The sequence below is a fragment of the Rhinopithecus bieti genome, unplaced genomic scaffold, assembly GCF_001698545.2.
Source record: "Rhinopithecus bieti isolate Rb0 unplaced genomic scaffold, ASM169854v2 scaffold_25288, whole genome shotgun sequence".
Lineage (NCBI taxonomy): Eukaryota > Metazoa > Chordata > Mammalia > Primates > Cercopithecidae > Rhinopithecus > Rhinopithecus bieti.
In genome coordinates this window covers 1266330-1279245 of record NW_016811567.1, presented here as the reverse complement: position 1 = coordinate 1279245, position 12916 = coordinate 1266330, and the positions used below count along the sequence as shown (strand labels likewise).

The 12916-nt window shown below is 32.9% G+C and overlaps 1 protein-coding gene across 4 annotated transcripts in view; it reads right to left on the bottom strand.

Annotated features, from left to right (window-relative positions):
• Positions 1-10447: 10447 nt before the first annotated feature.
• CNOT2 (CCR4-NOT transcription complex subunit 2) overlaps positions 10448-12916 on the bottom strand; it is a 117332-nt gene continuing 114863 nt past the window's right edge. For all 4 annotated transcript variants that reach the window (XM_017894048.1, XM_017894052.1, XM_017894051.1 and 1 more), the window contains one exon: positions 10448-11592. In XM_017894048.1, the coding sequence (XP_017749537.1) occupies positions 11506-11592 (87 nt within the window). In that variant the 3' untranslated portion in view covers positions 10448-11505. The remainder of the gene's footprint in view (positions 11593-12916) is intronic.

Sequence of the window (12916 nt, the reverse complement as noted above, 5' to 3'; positions counted from 1 at the left end):
TAAAATCAAACTTGAGACCTATTTATATCTACATTTCGAAGAATAAAATCAGAATATTGACTTCCTTGCAAACTACATAAACTTTGTAAGTCGCAAATGAATAAACTCTTAATTATGTTTCTGATGAATACGGAAACATGGAATCATGGAATTCTTGATTTCTCTTTCCTGGACTTCAAATGTTACTTAACTGGTATTGAGTACCTTTCGACTGCAGTTCTGATACGTTATTTGGAAGCACTACATTATGATAGGTAACAAGTATTTCCCAGCAATGGGCAAATTAGTTACAGGAAGATCTTAAGTGTCTTTTTCTCAATAAATTAAGAAGATGTAGGGTTTGAAAAACTTCCAAATTAGGAAGATGCTTTGTTCTCTAATACCTTTTAGGTGTTTGAGAGAGATTTTCTTTTTTTATTTAAATGTAAGGAATTGTATTCTTTTCTGGTTAGCCCATAAACACAATTTCTGATTTACATTAACATATTAAAAGCGAGTTTTAATAGTGAAGTACGCATAACCCAAAATCACAAATCTTCAATTTCAATGTGAATATTTTTCCTATTGCAGGAAAAATAAAAAGAAATAGGAAATTTTTTTTCTATTGTTATAATCTTCTTTTCCAAGAAAGCAAAAGCCATGTCTAAGATCTGAAACAATGATGAACAAACAAGATCCAGTTATTCTAGCTCAGTATGATGAGGAACTGAAACTTGAGGCAGAATTAATTCCTATTGATGCATAGCAGTTGGGGGACTACCAATAATTAAATGAATATGATTCATTTTTCAATGATTCCAGAGCTCAAAGTCTTCTGTGAATGAAACCTCTGCCTCAAAACTGAAGTACGGTGGTCTAAGTCTAGGGAACAAAATCAGAAAATTCTATCTTATTTTAATCGAAATTCTTGAAATTTTAAAATCCATTTTCTTTTAGTTCTGTTTTTAGTCAATTTCTTTCCTGGCAATTATTCTTAAAAGTATTTGAAGAAACTTGTGTCTTCTGTTCTTTAGACATTTTTCTCCTGTTTTCCTGTTTTTAATTTAGCTTGTTTTCTCTGAACACATTATCTTCACATCTTTATTGCAAGTCAAACGTATTAAGACTTCACAAATCAAATAAAATTTCTATTTTATTCTTAATGAAATACTGGAAATGTTTATTAGTTTTACTTACTTGAAGCGGAGCTGCTTTATCACATTCCCAAGGAAGATTGCATATGTCAGCCCCTCAGTTTCAGAATACAGGTCACCACTTACTAAGTCAGAATGGTAGTAAGAACTCCAGGAAAGCTCAGAAATGCTATGCTCTGAGGTCACTTAAAATCTCTGTTCCCTGTGGAAAGTGGAAGTAGCACAGAGAAAGCAGCTAGTCCTTTCTTTGAATAGTGTTCCACCAATTAAGATTAAAAATGTATTATTAAGAACCAGACTAACTTATTTGATGTACATCATCTGCAGTAGTTTTTCCAGTAGGATCATGGCCAGGTCTTGATAAAGTTCAATTTAAAAGAAAAAGCCTATCTAAACAAGGGCATTTAAAGCTATGTTATTTATAATTTGTTCTCATGATCAATATTCAAAAAGTCCTGTGGCTGATGCTCAAGTTGCAACATACAATATCATATTATATATATTTTTATTAAAAGACTCTAAGAAGAATTATAAGGCAGGCTTTTGTATCCTAGGAATAGAAGGGAATTTAGAGCAGGTGGGAAATTTTTTTCAAAAATTGGCACATTATGAAGTTTTTTGATAACTGCCACTAAACACTTGAAAAGCTAAAGTACATAGGAAAATAATGTATAATCACCTTCTATTAAAATTTACATTCTAGAGTTTAGACCTTTTTAACTGCTATAATTATAGATTTTGTTAATGTCATAGGAAACTGAGTTCCAGCTTGCCAATACTAAAACATTAATTTTCTTGTCATGCTCCATTATGAGTGTTAAATATTTGTCATTAGCCTCAGAATTTTAAATTCAAAATACATTTCCTATGTGGTCACTATTTTTTCTGATTTTTTTTTCCTGGCCATAAACTTCACCTATTAAAATGAGCATGTAATTATTACTAAGAACACTACTTACTATTTCTATTTCTAATCACAGTAAATTAGAACAGGGATTTTAACCATTGCCTAGTTCAACATTAATGAAGAAGCTCCCAGACTTTGCATTTTGCTTGTAGTAATAATTATTTAAAATATTTTTTAAAAGCTCAAATTTGTTTGTGTATAGCCTTTATGTTTGCAATTGAGGAAAGCAAAACACAGATAATCAATTCACATTTTTTCCCATTAAAATTTACATTCTGGATTAGCAATTTTTAATACCATACTGGTAGTGCCCTAGAGTTCCTAAAATCTCACCAACTGTTGAGTCTTTCATGTTAACTGCAGTAAATCTCTATGGGAGAGATACACACAGGTATGTAATGAAAGTGAAATCAGCTTTGGAACTTGAAACATAGAGGCCAAGAGGTTTTGGTCCCAGCTTAAATAGTAAATAATTTGACATAAGGTAAATAATCCTTAGTCTATTTTCTGTTGCTATAACTGAATACTTGAGACTGGGTAATTTATAAAGAAACTTATTTCTTACAATTCTAGATGCTGGGAGGTCCAAGAGCATGACAGTAGTATCTCGTCAGGTCCTTGTGTGCCGTAACATGGCAGAAGGCAGTTGCATAGCAAGAGAGCAAGAGTGCCTATTAATTCAGACCACCATCCATATAACCCATCAGGCCCCACACCCTGATGACCTTATTTAATCCTAATTATCTCCCAAAGGCCCCATCACCAAATACCATCAAAAATATGAATTTGGGGAATACGTTCTAACACATTAAATTTGGGGGACACTTTTAAACCATAGCAATAATTTTAGTTTCCTCCTTGTCATACAAAAGGGTTGATCTAGAAGAAAGTTTTAGTATTCTACTAATTCTCCATTTTTGCTTTGCTATGCACTTTAGAAAATTGGGTATTGCTATATAACACTATCTAGTGAAGTTAAAAGGTCTTTAACAGAATCCCAAAACATGGAGAGCATGTCCTAGCATGACGGCTAATAGGAAGAGTGTTTGTCTTTCGAGAAATGGACCTACGTCGATGTAACACCTAACATAAGCTAGGTTATTTATAAATGCCCTAATTTAACCTTCCCACGAGAAAAGGGAAAAACATTCAGAGATTAGGTAATTTTTGCAAGGCTGCACACGTATTGTGTGACAGGGCCAGGGGATTTTATATTTGCATTTTATGAGATCACTTGGACTCGGGAAGGGGAACATCACACACCAGGGCCTATCATGGGGAGGGGGAAGGGGGGAGGGATTGCATTGGGAGTTATACCTGATGTAAATGACGAGTTGACGGGTGCAGCACACCAACATGGCACAAGTATACATATGTAACAAACCTGCACGTTATGCACATGTACCCTAGAACTTAAAGTATAATAAAAAAAATTAACCAAAGATAATAAATTACTTAAAACAATTTTTCTACTATACTATGCCACTTCTAAGAAATTTGTTAACAAAAATGAAGTGTAGATAATACAAAAGCATTTACAAATGGATTTAAAATGTGTTTCTATACTTATATTTAAGTAGTTAGGCTTAATCAAAATCTCTACTGTAAAACCTGATTATGAAGGGGACGGTGAGTAGAGGCTGAAGGAATTAATAATTTAATCTGGTCCCCCTGCTTAATTTTACTCTGAATCACATTTGTGTTGAAAAAAGCCTCTTCAGATCCTTAGCAAATAGTAGTAGTACTGTTTTATGTGGAACAGAGAGATTAAGTTAGGTTTCTAGTGGCTTGCTAAAAATTCAAGGTAAATTCAAGGTAGAAGTAAATACAGGGAATAATTAGATGTGCAATAGTTATAAGGCAGATAGAAATCCTATCCTCTGCAGACTGAAAATAATCGAATACTTCTAATAAAAGCTTTTTTTTTTTTTTTTTGCCTTTGCTTGGACACTTCCAGTGATGGAAAGATCATTCACTCCTAATGATTTCTGAAAATTATAAAGTGGTACTTTATTACTGTAGATGGAAATTTGCCTTGCCATAACAGCCATGTAATGGTCCTTATTCTGCCCTCTGGCATTATGTAAGATAAACATATTTTTAAGAATAAAGCCTTACAAGAGGCAGGAGAATGGTGTGAACCCGGGAGGCAGAGCTTGCAGTGAGCCGAGATTGTGCCACTGCACTCCAGCCTGGGCGACAGAGCACGACTCCGTCTCAAAAAAAGCAAAAAACAAACAAAAAGAATAAAGCCTTACAAATGACTCTACCTCAGATATGAGAAGACAGCCATTTGTCCCTCCTAAGCCTTTTGTTATGCGCATCTTCCAGTTTCTTCAGTTTCTCTTTTGATATGATTTAGGAAACTAAGGTTTTACCCTTAGTCCAAAATGCTAAGAATGGTTAAGTCAAAGTTGGAAAGGATGCCCCACTTTAACATTTGAAAGTCTGAACTTTGCTTTTCCATGATATCCAATTTACAAACACTTCTAGGATAACGGATTTTGTTGTTCAATGACAGTGTCATTGCAAATGTAGAGAGAATTTAGATTCATAAGTGATATACAAGTCAACTAATATTTAAATTTTAGACCTATATTAAATCATTTAGATTGAACTGAAAAAAATTACACAAAACTTTAGATAAAAAAGGGAAATCTGGAAATAACTTTTTGAGCAGAGGAGTAACATGACTTGCATTTTTTAAAACCGAGATATAACTCATGCAATAGAGAGCATGTTATATTTGAAGAATATTAACCACTTGAAGACAATAAATTAAAACATTAAAAATAAACAAATACATCTTTCTCTTAAAAGGGGAAATATTTAACAACTCAAAGACAGCCCATTTTTCATGCACTGTTACATATGGTAATTAAAACTCCATCTTAAAATAAATGTTCAGTATGTAACAGATTTAAAGGTAGCTTTGAAACATTCTGGCTGCCCCAAATCTTTATTTTTATACATAAGAAGATGAAACTATTTATATCATTCCCTCATGTAATGTTTTCTCATTCAGATGTATAATTTTGAAGAATAAATGTTTAATTTAAAATAGTGTTCTCATTATAAATTAGTATCAAGAGGCCTGATTCTAAAAAGAATCAAGCAGACTCAGCGATTTGTGGACATGATACTACCCTTGAAATTTGAAGCATTTCTTCCAAAATGTTTGAAGAACTCATGTATTATCATCAAAATTATCTTCATTATGCACTAGGAAATAGTTTGGTCTGGAAGAAAAAAGCATTTATTGTAAATTTTAAAAGTAAATTATGTGGTCAAAATGTCACTTAGGCCAAAAATAAATGCAAATCACAAAAACATTACATTTCAGGAAACACATACAAATTAGAGACCAGCTCTGATTGATAGTAAAGATTTGTTTTCCTCAGCTAATGCCCTCAATTATTGTCTAAAAGAACTAACACTTTTGGTATAAAGCCAGTTTTATTTCATCTTCTCTAAGAAAGATATCAAAACATTTTGTGGTATGGTATGGCCTTTCAGGCCTAGAAATGAAAACTAAGATAAATCTCAAAAGAATGAAAATTGGCTTTGCTATGTAGAAGATAGTTTAACTGAAGTATTTTAGCTCATGTCAACTGGTTATCATATGCTATTTGACTATGCAATAATCTAGATTTTCAAGATAGGGAATTATGACAATTATGACCTTGTGAATTTTGATACTTTCAAGAAGTCATTTAAATAACTGAGAGAAAACTGTATAATAAACATGGAAATGACTAGCTTTTAAAAGCCTTAAAATCTTGAGTTCTTATGATAAAGAGACATGTCACTAATATCTTGTCACAGTATTTACACAACTGTTTAACTGGATTAAAAAAAATCTTCAATTAATGCACATGTAACTGATCATGTAATTCCCATTACCAGTTTTTATACATACAAACTGAAGAGGAAATCTTAAGATCAGCAGAAATATTCCCAGGAAATAACTGAGATAAAAGCACTTTTGCTGTTTTCTATTTATGTATGGATTCAACTTTCCTCCTGTTCTGCTAACAAATACTATTGTAGTAACATGGTTTCTGCCCTAGAACACTGGATGTTATAGGAAAAAGTAAATGAATGCCCCTGATACACAGGGATTACAAGATTTTGTGGGATTTCATCAGAAACTTAAGATTGTATTCTACTTAGTACTTGTACACAGGAGATTGCACACTAATGCAATGTACAATTTCAGACTAAACATTTACGACAAAACTTAAAAACTGTGTTTTTCCTCTTTCAAATGTAGGACTAAAATATACACATAAATAAATCTGGTAAATACATACATATATATATGATTACTATTTGTTGTGCTTTATTAATGTTTCACATTCCTATTCCTAACATCAAAAGAAAGCAACTCTACAGGTAAGTTCGATAAAGTTGCCTTTTGTAATTTTTTTGATTTAAATTTCTTTCCAAAGATACAGCAGTGATTTTAAGTATACCTTATCCATGATTCACAGAACAGCATATTCTTATGTACTTAAAGGTCAATGCTTTAATTATATACCTTTTAGCCCTGGTGACATCATAGTCTCCAACTTCAAATCAAGAAAAGGGTATCAGCCCCTTAAAGAGCTGAAGAGAGGCCTGGAAGTAATCACATTCGACTTTTTATTTAAAAAGGCAGTCCTGTCAATTGAGTCATTCAATTTGTTTGCACATTGACTGCACCTTTACTTCATGAAGCAGCTAAGTACTGTGTAGCACCTTAATATAGAAAAAGTCTGTTTCATTCAACTTCTCCCTATTGGTTTGAGACTTGCTCTGTTACAGTTCTTCCTGTGTTTGATGACAACTGTCATGCCTCCCCTTAGTATTTTTTAGTTGTCTCTTCTCCAAGCCCTACATCTCATCAATTCTAAGGTGCATGTTCTTTCCTCACATAATAGATACATTTTGTAATTGGTGGCTTGTCATAGTTGGAGCTTTTTTTTTCTTAGTGGTACATAAAATGGTGTACCTTACAACTGATGGCAATTAGATTTCTGAAATACAGTAATTATCTCACTTACTTTAACACTTTTTCCATGAGCCACCGGAACATTAAGACATTCAACTCCTTACCTTATGCACAGAACACTGTCCAGCTTGTCTCTCCTAGGTTATGTTCTATGAGGTTAAATTTAATGTTTTACAAAACAACTGATTTGAAAATCTTAATTAACTCAGTTACTTTTTAATATTGCACTGAAATCTATTATTTGTCCTAGTTCTTCTCTTCCAGTCACAAGAATGAGCTTAACTGCCTTTCATTAACAGCTCTTGAATTTGATACCTGAAGACAAATACCATGTTTCCAAAATTTTATTCCTATTTGTTGTTTTATATACTTAAAATCTACTCTAAAATGGGAATACTAAATTTCACCTCGTGATGCTATTCTTCAAACAAGATACAACAATATATATAAAAACACACAGCATTTGCTGGGCAGTTAGAACTTCTCTCTCCCCTTCTCCTTCCCCAGGCATGGTAGCTCTTATAATACGGCATTCAAACAGAACGTGACATTTCAGATGCGTGATTACTTCCAGTACAGTGGGCTTCCTATCTTTTTCTGAGTGCTATATTTTCCTTAATGTAGCTTAAGATTACATTAGTATTTTTGGCAACAGGATCACAGTTCTTATTGATCTATATATGAACCACTCAAATCATGATATATTCCATTATCCTTTATTAAGAACCAAAGTGCAAAACTAAGTAATTTTCTTGATTGAATGTATCTTATTTGATTCAACTCTACACACCAAACTACTGGGTTAGATTTAGGTCCCAATTTTAACCTTCAATGTGTTTATTTGCTTCATCTTCCACATCTGTCACGTATTCATGGTATAATCAAAGTCACTGGTAATGCCAGTGGCAAGGAGACAACCTTGTGACCTGCCATTAGGATCCAACTTTTAGAAAGTAAAGGCATCTCAATGTCTGGCTTAGTTCATTCTCCAGAGACTATCTTAATGGAACCTAGTAGATATTTCTAGATCTTATTAACTACATAGACAAACCATGGTTAACATACAATCCTGCTTCCACACACACGTTTAGGTTTTCAGCAACTTTTTGCAAAATTGAGCTATTAAATCTAAGTTAAATGAGTCCTACTGTATAGCCATACTCAGATGCCACATATTTTATGAGCAATGGATGTAACAAAGTGGAAGATCTATGGCTTGTGAATAGAAAAGGATATATCAACTAGAGAGGCTAGAGACTGGAAAAATTTGAAATATTTAAAAGTTATTGAAAATGCTTAAAAAGATTCTTGTGAAAATGAAACTATAGCAAATGATAATTGAGTAAACTATCTCAAAGCCCAATGCTTTAAATTATACACTTTATTTTCAAATTGAAATATCAACTTTTATCATTCGATCAACTATTTATCAAGCACCTGCTTTGTCCCAATTTCAGTGTCAAAAAGAAACAGACTAGTTAAGTGGCTGGCTTTATATATACTTTAAGAATTTAGATAAACTTTCAGTTCTTAAAATGTATTATATCTAAGGAAAACTATTTGTGAAGTCTCTGAAAATACAGCTTTAGCATATAAATTATAGTACCACTTAAAGAATTATATTTGAAACCAAATAAAGGATTTCCCTTTGCAATTAAATACCTTTTATTCCCAGAAAGTCAATCATAGTTTAATCTAAAAAATTTATTTAACATAGTGTACACTCTATTTCACTAATTATATAAGGGGAAATTAACAGAATTAAAGCTTTGAAAGAAAATGTGAAATATAATTAGTTGGGGTCAGTACATGTATAACCATAAGTTATAAAATCAAGGAGTATTATAACTGTGTTATATTTAAAAAGTTTAAAGTAGTGTTTTAAATATTTCAAATAGAGTAACTTGTATTTTGAAGTCCACAGCATGGTAATTTCTGATATTAACAAGTTATAAAAAGTTGGCTAACATGCAAGAGTTTCTTCATTTTGGTAATTCAGGATAAAAATAACTCAGAAAAATGGAAAAGTGTGCATTTAAAACTCTGTATATGGCAGTTAACAAAAAAAGAGAAAAAAGATTAGAGCCAAGACAACAAACCACTTGATATGAGCTATCTTACTTTTCTGAGTCATTCATCAGTACCAGTCATGATCACGCTTCAGTTGAGACTTCAATCTATATTGTTGTTTATATTCATCAGAATAAAGATCCCCTTCCACATTTTCTTCCTACTTGTTTTTTGTGGTTATGTAGGAAAAGTTACATTTTATTTTACGAAGTGAATTACTAGGAAAAAATNTAACAAAAAAAGAGAAAAAAGATTAGAGCCAAGACAACAAACCACTTGATATGAGCTATCTTACTTTTCTGAGTCATTCATCAGTACCAGTCATGATCACGCTTCAGTTGAGACTTCAATCTATATTGTTGTTTATATTCATCAGAATAAAGATCCCCTTCCACATTTTTCTTCCTACTTGTTTTTTGTGGTTATGTAGGAAAAGTTACATTTTATTTTACGAAGTGAATTACTAGGAAAAAATCTAATTTTTCTTTTTTAGACTCATTTCTATGTTTTGACTCTGGTTTATGTCAAATTAGGTATAGTGTTCTGTGAAGGTTTTTGTACAATAGATAAAATGATAATTACATAGTGCTGTCTTACTGAGGAGATGCTTTGGTTTAATTCTGAAAGACAGAAATTCCTGTTTTTTTAAATGTTTCTCATATCTCAAAATGCATAGAAAAAGGTAAATTTTAAGCCACTTTATATTCCTGGTACACAAACACAGCAATGTTATAAATGTTTCATTTTCAAAAGATTTGGTTAATGCCAACAGACTTTTATTCTTCATAGAAAATAGGTTAAAATGAAAATTTAAAGGATCAAAACTCATTGCCTTTTTTCTACTCTCTAGTTCTGCTTTTGGTAGCTTCAATCATCAGATTTTTTAAATGCAGTACTTGTATATAGATGGGAAAAGAATCCATTAACTTGTAAATATGAGGTATCTAGGCCAGCAAACTGAAGGTAAAGTCTACCCATTCCCACCTTATGGCTTACCTTAATTTGCACATTACTTCTTAGAGATACATTTAAAGGTCCATCAAGAAATTTCTAATAAATTTTTCACAGAAGTACTTTGGTTGGGTTCCAAGAGTATTTAGAATGTTTTATTTCTAATGCTGCCACAATTCATTTAAAAAAATAGTTTTCTCTTATTAATACTGTCTACATTTTTAACCTACAAGTGAAATGGTTCACTACATTTCCATTAAATTACTTGTTTGAAGCTGAAAAGACATTTGAGTCACACCATTCAGTTTGATATCTGTAAAACTTCAGTTTGTTTCCTCTATTTTCATGTTGAAGAAATAATTTCGCAATTTCAAATCAAAGCCAACACTGCAGTGAGGAGAGCTTTTCTACTTTATTACAAAGAGAAGAAGCCTTTATGTGGTCAGAAAATACAAGATTGATCTTTTTTTCTCTTCCTATGAAACGCTGCTGTTCAAACAGCCAGAGTGAATTGTCTCAGTTCACTTCTTTAAGTCCCATCACATTCACTTGGGTATGGATGTCCTTGGCTGCTGAAAATCTGGCCCTTTTAGTGCACAGGGCGACAAAGTCCCCTGACCAGCAGTTCCAGAATGTCCCATTTTCATATATTGCATCCATGCACACCTCCTAAAAATGAGGTACAGCAGGGCAAACATTTTCCAAAATAGATGTCATATATATAATATATACACATTCGTACATACATACCTTTATTCATGTGATGTCCAAAAATTTAAAAAAAATGTACACATTTATTACAAAATCGTAACAAAGACTGGACAGTGTTTTGCTCATTCTGGAAAGATGAAGCTCAGTAATAACACAACCCTGGAGAACCATCCAGAGATTGTGGCAATATCTTTCTTCTAAACAGTCAGATATTCTTGCATTAAGCTTGGCGAAACTGCCTTTCAAAAACAGAAGGGGAAGTAAAATGAAGGAAGCAGACCTTGCTCATCTTTCCAAATGAAATACGAGAAGGATCCTCACATAAAAATGCACAAACATTTGTTATTTTATTACCAATAGTGCTACAATGAACAATGCAAAATTTGTGGTCTAATTTTGTTGAGTCTTTTGTGGGTTTTCTTTTTTACATTTTAGAAACTATGGTAAACTTTTGTCAGTGTATTTGCTTGTCTTTACAGACTCAAGTCTGCTGGCAAGAAAGGAAATAAATGAAAAAATTTCAGACCCTGCTCAAACTAGAGAAAAACAAATTATAAATTTAGTTGTTGGGCAGCACATAATTAGTAAGGCAGGACCTCAAATGGTGACCCTTTGCGTAAGCCAATTGCCAGATCCTCAAGGAATTAAAACCAGGGTGCCTGAGCCACATCAGTTCTGCAGTTATGTTGAGTATTGTGCTGAGACAGCCATACCCCAAGAAAAGGGAAGTCTTTTTTTTTTCAGAAGGCTTGCTGAGCAGGGTTGTAGTTGAAGGTGGATGGCAGGTGAGGCCGTTCTTCTAATTTGTCATATTCCAGATGGAACTCCTATAAAAACAAATTCAAGAATTTAGATATCTTCTCCTTTTCATCTTAAATTATTGTCAAAATGTATTTACTATACACATAAATAAAATACCCAATATATATGAATCAACATCAACACAAATATACCAACTCTTTTTCCTGTACATAAAATACAGCTTGAAGAAAAATAATGCGCTGTAGTTTCTAACCGATGAGTACAAAAATATAGACAGGCTCTCTGTGTGTTAGTCAAGAGACTACTAATGGAACATTTGACACTGAAATGTGTATTGTTTTTAACTTAAAAAAAGAGGGGGGCAATTACTATATCTCTAAATCACTGGAAATTACAGGATATTTAAAATAACGCCCCTTCAATGAAGTATAAAACCTAACGATTTATTTTGTCCATGAAAAAAGTTTAGAAATAATTTTCCAATTTGTCTTTATTATATTTATATTAAAAAATAAGCAGGGCCGGGTGAGGTGGCTCACGTTTGTAATCCCAGCACTCTGGGAGGCCGAGGCAGGCGGATCACGAGGTCAAGAGATCGAGACCATCCTCGCCAATCAACATGGTGAAACCCCGTCTGTACTAAAAATACAAAAACTAGCTGGGCGTACTGGTGCACGCCTGTAGTCCCAGCTACTCAGAAGGCTGAGGCAGGATAATCGCTTGAACCTGGGAGGTGGAGGTTGCAGTGAGCCAAGATTGCGCCACTGCACTCCAGCCCAGGTGATAGAGCGAGACTCCATCTCAAAAATAAATAAATAAATAAAATAAATTTTAAAAAAGCAAACACATAAAATTATTCTAACCTCATTAAAATCTGGGGAAAACAACGAACTTAAAACTCACACATCGCTAGATTTTCATTTCACAAACCCAAAACCCTGACTCAAATATAAATCAACTGCCACCAAAAACTAGACAATGGTTCTGCTGTAGGAACATTTGAAGACTAACTAGATACCAGCTCATTTTAATCAAACTTTCAAAATACTATATTAACTTCATGAGTTTTAACATTTAAGAATGGTGAAAATTAATTTCTTCACACTTCCCACCCAAGATCAAGATAGAGATGCAGAATAGCTATGTTTATTAGAAAAAAAATGCAAACAAAAAATACCTCTGCAACCCCAAAAAGCAAGAGGCTCTAAAAGCCTCTTACCAATTCTACAATCTGAATTAGCACAAATTACTGCACAATTCAACTTAAAGAATTATGAAGCTTAATATGTATTATGTATTAAAGATTAAGCCAACAAGTGACATTAGCTACCATGGGTTAACATATTTTACCTTATCTGTCTGGTTTCAAACTGATTCCATGATGAGTAT